We start from the raw sequence: 6,000 nt of genomic DNA, 5'->3' as shown, positions 1-6,000 counted from the left end.
GAGCTGATGTTGTACCTCACACTGATCCATATCAAGGAGACTTCCAAAACAAGTAGAACTTAATAGTTTATACTGTTCTGGAGTAAGCTTTTCTTTGAGATCGGATACTATGTTTGTGTTTGTATATGAAGAAATATGCGGTGAATATCTTGGTGGGTGTTTCACAAACAGTTTATTTTCCTGCATACAAACAAGATTTTTAAAAATATTTCATATTCATCTTCAATACAGTAACTCATTGAGTATTATGAATACATATAAATACAACAAGATACAATTAAAAAAATGAAATATACATTAATACCAAATAGTACAAAAATGTGAATATATACATACAACATACAAGGAAAACAGTAATAAGTACAGAAATACAGAGAATGTAAAATTGAATACACCTAAATACATTTAAATACAACATATAATATTCAAGTAAGCACAACTCAGATATTGAAAATGTGAATGTGCAAATGAGTTCTGGATTGTTTTAATACTTATGAATACAACTACATACATACGAATACAACATCATACATATAAAATAACTTGAATAATTATGAATACATACACGTTTCTTTGAATGCATATTGATACAAATAGCAATTACCTTTTCGTGTCGTGTATCTGATGTTTTTTTTGCATCAACTTCCTTAACATTGACACATGAAGAATCATTCAAAGGCTTTTTCCTCTTTGAAGCAACTGGATTTTTTGTTTCTTTTGAAGATTTCTCAACTTGGACTTCTTTCGATTTGTCATTGTGTAATTTAGTTCTTCTCTCTGAAGCTGTAGTTGCTGATAAAACCTGCAAAATCCGACTCGCTTGAGTTATTTGCAACGAGAAAGAGGGCCCATCAAAATTGAGAATTTTGGTGGGTATACCTCTGGTTATCATCTTGTGTGGCGTTGAATCCGACATTGGAGAGAAAAACCAAAGCTTCCTGGTGAGTAAACAATACCAATGGTTATTGTTTCAGAAACAAAGTAAAATCTGTATCAAAATTAGAGAAACAAAATAATGATATCAAAATCTAAGAATTAAACCTACCAGGAGCACTTGTATCGGCTCTAAAACAATGATTTTAGAGAGATGCGAAATGGGGAGTGATAATGGCGGAGACCTAGAGAATTTGGATGGGAGAAGAGTTATGAATCGTGGGTTTATGGGAGTGGGTTTGTGGGAGAAGAGAGTAAAGTGTATGCAAAAAGAGAGAGAGAACGTGGTTAGAGCAGATATACGGTGATTATGTGAGAGAAAAGACTAAAAAGGAGAGAGAAAAATTTTATTTAGCATATATAGTGCCTTAAATGTAGGATGTAACTATAATTAGATATTTTGCTATAAAGGATAAAAGGTATCTATAGGATGTAATATTTTAAAATGGTATTTATTTAAAATAAATAGGGTACTAAGATTTTCTATAGGGTGTAAAATTTCCTTTAGAATACAGATGTAAGGAACGATGGATATTTTCTGAAAGAGAATGAACAGATGCTTCTCGATTCCTCTCTCACTTTCTCTTAAACCCTAGTTACTTTTCTTCAAATCTCTCGATCTACAGATGTTTACATGGTATCAGAGCAGTCAATCCTGATGAATTTCGTCATTCTCTATTGATCGATATTACCCTCGAGCTGTTTTGGTGGAGTTTTTCATGTGCATCGATTTCTCGATTTTGCCGTCGTTCGAGCTTTTTGCCGGTGAAGCTTGTTTTCCTTTGGATTTTTCGCTAATCTTCTTAGTATTCCAGCGAGGAGCGGTTAAATTTTTTGGATCTTTCATCATCTATTGGTTCGAGAGTTTTCGTGTTTTTAATCTCCTTCAGAGCTTGGGCTTCTATCAAAAGGCTGTATCTTCCGGTTGTGAAGAATTTGGGTAACATCGATTTTCTTTCCTGCTCGTCTTCATCTTCATTGCATATATTGAACTGAGGTAGTGTTATATAATCTCTATTTTGGTTGTTTGAATGGTATTGGTATTAATTCACAAAAATGGGTGATACTACTAGTAATGAGTCTGAATTTACTCCTCGTGCTTCAAGTCCTCTGGTTCATCCTAGTGATGTCCCTGGTACATCACTGCTTGGTGTTCCTTTCTCCGGTACTGGATTTGGAGGTTGGAAAAGGAGCATTATCGTGTCTATTTCAGCTAGAAATAAGATAGCTTTTATCGATGGAAATCTCCCTAGGCCTCCTATTAATTCACCCGAGTGCAAACAGTGGGATAGGGTAAACGACATGGTAATTTCCTGGTTGACAAGTTCACTGTCCCCTGAAATTGCAGAAAGTGTTCAATATTCGGAGACTGCTGAGAGTATTTGGAGGCAATTAAATACTAGGTATGGAACATTTAATGGAACTAAGAAATTCGAAATTAAGAGGGAGTTGGCTTTTACATGTCAAGGGGCTCTTGATATTGCATCTTTCTTTAACAAGTTGAAGAAGTTTTGGGATGAACTAACAGTCATGTCTTCCAATCATGCAAAAAATTATAATTGTGCTGCTAAGCCTGGTCTGGAGCAGGAAGAAGAAGAGAATAGAGTGCATCAATTTCTAATGGGGTTGAACGAGACATATGTTAATGTTAGAAGCAACATTCTGCTCATGAACCCACTGCCTTCACTTGACAATGTTTATAACATTCTTTTACAAGATGAAAAACAAAGACAAGTCATTCCTACCACTCATTTTAGTTCTGATATGGCTTCTTTACATGCAAGTGCCAACAATAAACCTCCTTCTCAACCAAATCTTAACAAACAATACAATCAGAGACTTAATTTTGATCACTCCAATCAAAGGATGAATCTTGGGCAGCATAAGGGATCTTTATTCTGCAAGTATTGCAAGAAGAATAACCATACCATTGAGACATGTCACAAGCTGCATGGTTTTCCACAGAACTTTAAATTCACAAAAGGCAGGAAGTATGGTACTGCTGCCAATATTGAATCTTCTGCTTCTGGAGTTCGTGATGCCCTACTACTTCTGGATCTATTGGTCAAGAATCTATGATACCTGGACTGACAAAAGAACAGTGCAGTCAACTGTTGATGCTTCTGCAAAGTTCAACTTTGGACTCTTAACTCTCAGACAAATCATATGGGTTCTGCAAACTTTGCTGGTAACATTTCTACTCAACCTTTGCCTGATTGTGATAGCTTTGCTGCTTGCATATTGTCTAGTGCTGTTAGGAGTGTTTGGATAGTAGATTCAGGAGCAACTGACCATATGACATCTATTAAAGATTTCCTTTTTGACATTAAACCACTTCCTGTACCCTATTTAGTTTCTTTGCCAAATGGTTACAAAGTGAAAGTAACATGCACTAATTCACTTACTTTGTCTCCTTCCTTTATTTTGCATCATGTGCTCTATATTCCATCATTTCAATACAATGTCATATCTGTTTATAGGTTGATTCAACAGTTTCACAGTTTTGTCCTTTTCACATCTTTTTCCTGTTATATACAGGACCCTTCCAGGAACAAGTTTTTGGAACTTGGTAGAGTGCACCATGGTCTTTACAAGCTTCTTCCACTTACTACTTCTAGCTCTTCCACTTCTAGTCATACTAATGTTCTCCCTAAACTGAATTGTATCTCTATTTCATATTTAGTTGCTAATGTACTCTCCATGCATTCATCCCCTGCCTCTTCCCTAAATGATACTACATCAGTTGTAAATAGTTCACCTTTGAATAATAATGTCCCTATTGTGTCTGACAGTACTACTTCTACTCTTTCTTGCGTAAACTCTGATGTTTCTTGTATGAATTCTGTGAATGTTGTAACCAGTTCTGATATTCTTTGGCATCATAGATTGAGTCATATCCCATTTGCTAAAATGAAGGCCATTCCTGCTATTTCTCCTAATATTTCCTCTAAGCAATCTTTCATTTGTCCAATTTGTCCTCTAGCTCGACAATCTAGATTGCCTTTCCCAGATAGTACCTCTAGTTCCACTTCCTTGTTTCAACTAATTCATATTGATATTTGGGGACCATATCATACACAAATATATACTTGTGCAAAATACTTTTTAACAATTGTGGATGATTACAGTAGGTTGGACTCATTTAATGCATGCCAAAAGTAATGCTTTTCCTCTTCTCAAGGCTTTCATTGCAATGGTCCAAACACAATTCAACCTCCCTGTTAAAATTATTAGAAGTGACAATGCCCTAGAGCTTGGCTCTTCTCATTCCATGTCTCAATTTTTTTCTGATAATGGGATCTTACAACAAACAAGTTGCCCCCACACACCTCAACAAAATGGTGTGGTTGAGCGAAAACACAAACATCTTTTAGAAACTTCAAGGGCTCTTTTATTTCAGTCAAAACTTCCTACCAAATTCTGGGGGGATTGCGTATTAACTGCCACTTATCTTATAAATAGATTTCCCTCAACTATAATATCAAACAAAACTCCTTTTGAACTTTTATAAGGTGTTGTACCGTCCTATAACCATTTGAAACCTTTTGGCTGCCTTTGCTATGCTTCAGTTCCCAAGTGTCAAAGGGACAAATTTCAGCCAAGGGATGTCCTTGTGTGTTCATTGGTTACCCTTTTGGGAAGAAGGGCTATAAGCTTTACAATTTGCAAAATAAGTCTGTACTTATTTCCAGAGATGTCCATTTTCATGAAGTTGTTTTCCATTTCATCTCTCAGACTCTCCTTATTCTATACCTTCTCCTTTACCTTCTTCTCCATCTCCTATCATTTCCGACCCTTCTGGTCCTTCAGCTGTTGATGTTTCTCTTCCTCCTTCCTTCACCCCTTCTTCACCTATTTCTGCTTCTTCACCTATTTCCACCCCTATTTCTCCTCCTTCCAGTTTTTCTTTTTCTCCCCAGTCTGATTCATCTCCAGCTCAATCCTCTCCTTCCCTTATTTCTTCCAGTCCTGCTGCTCCTAGGAAATCAACCAGAACTCACAGTCTTCCTTCTCACCTTCAGGATTATGTAGTATCCCTTCCTCCCTCCTTCTGCTCCTCTACTAACACCACTACTGATGCACCAACTACTGCAGTTGAGCCTCATTCTTACCATCAGGCTGCTCTAAGTCCTGCTTGGCAAGAGGCCATGAAAAAAGAGTTTGAGGCTTTGGAGGCTAATCACGCATGAGACATTGTTGGCTTGCCTCAAGGTAAGAAACCAATTGGGTGTAAATGGGTTTACAAAATTAAGTATGAGGCTGATGGTTCTATTGAGAGGTATAAAGCGAGGCTAGTAGCTAGAGGTGACACTCAAGTAGAGGGTGTAGACTTTGCTGAAATATTTTCACATGTTGTAAAAATGTGTACTGTTAGATGCCTCATTGCTTTTGCTGTTAAACATAATTGGTCATTGTTTCAATTGGATGTGAACAACGCCTTCTTGCATAGGGACTTAGATGAGGAAGTCTACATGAGATTGCCGCAGGGTCTTTCTGTTGATTCTTCTCTTCCTTCCTTCTTCTTCTTCTCCTAGTTTGGTTTGCAAATTAAAGAAATCCTTGTATGGTTTGAGACAAGCTTCTCGGCAATGGTATTCAAAGCTATCTCAGTCTCTTTGTTCTAGAGGGTACACTCATTCTTTGAATGACTATTCATTATTTTTCAAAAGAACTGTTGCTTCCTCTGTTTTCATTGCTGTCTGTGTGGATGATATCATCCTCACTGGCAATGATATAGCTGAAATTACTGCCTTAAAGACTTCTCTGGATGCTGAATTTAAGATCAAGGATTTGGGCCACCTTAACTATTTTCTTGGCATTGAGGTGCTTTATCATTCCTCAGGGGTTCTTCTACACCAAAGAAAATTTATCTCTGACCTATTGACGGATTTTAAGTGTTTAGTTGTCTCTCTTGTTGTGTGTCCTCTTGCTATGTCCACCAGGTTACATTCTGAGGCTGGGGATGTCTTGCCTAGGCCTGATACTTATCGGAGCTTAATTGGTAAACTCAATTTTCTCACTCATACTAGACCCGACTTATGTTTTGTTGTGCAACATCTTAGTCAA

At 37.0% G+C, this 6,000-nt stretch overlaps 1 protein-coding gene across 1 annotated transcript; it reads left to right on the top strand.

Annotated features, from left to right (window-relative positions):
- Positions 1 to 1,989: 1,989 nt before the first annotated feature.
- On the top strand, positions 1,990 to 5,123 carry LOC109215314. Its single transcript, XM_019379351.1, has 4 exons — positions 1,990 to 2,997; positions 3,091 to 3,315; positions 3,472 to 3,946; positions 4,669 to 5,123. The coding sequence occupies exons 1-4, from the start codon at positions 1,990 to 1,992 to the stop codon at positions 5,121 to 5,123; spliced, it is 2,163 nt and encodes a 720-aa protein (XP_019234896.1).
- The last annotated feature ends 877 nt before the right edge of the window (positions 5,124 to 6,000 follow it).

Source organism: Nicotiana attenuata, unplaced genomic scaffold, assembly GCF_001879085.1.
Source record: "Nicotiana attenuata strain UT unplaced genomic scaffold, NIATTr2, whole genome shotgun sequence".
Lineage (NCBI taxonomy): Eukaryota > Viridiplantae > Streptophyta > Magnoliopsida > Solanales > Solanaceae > Nicotiana > Nicotiana attenuata.
This window is presented reverse-complemented; position numbering and strand designations above follow the sequence as displayed.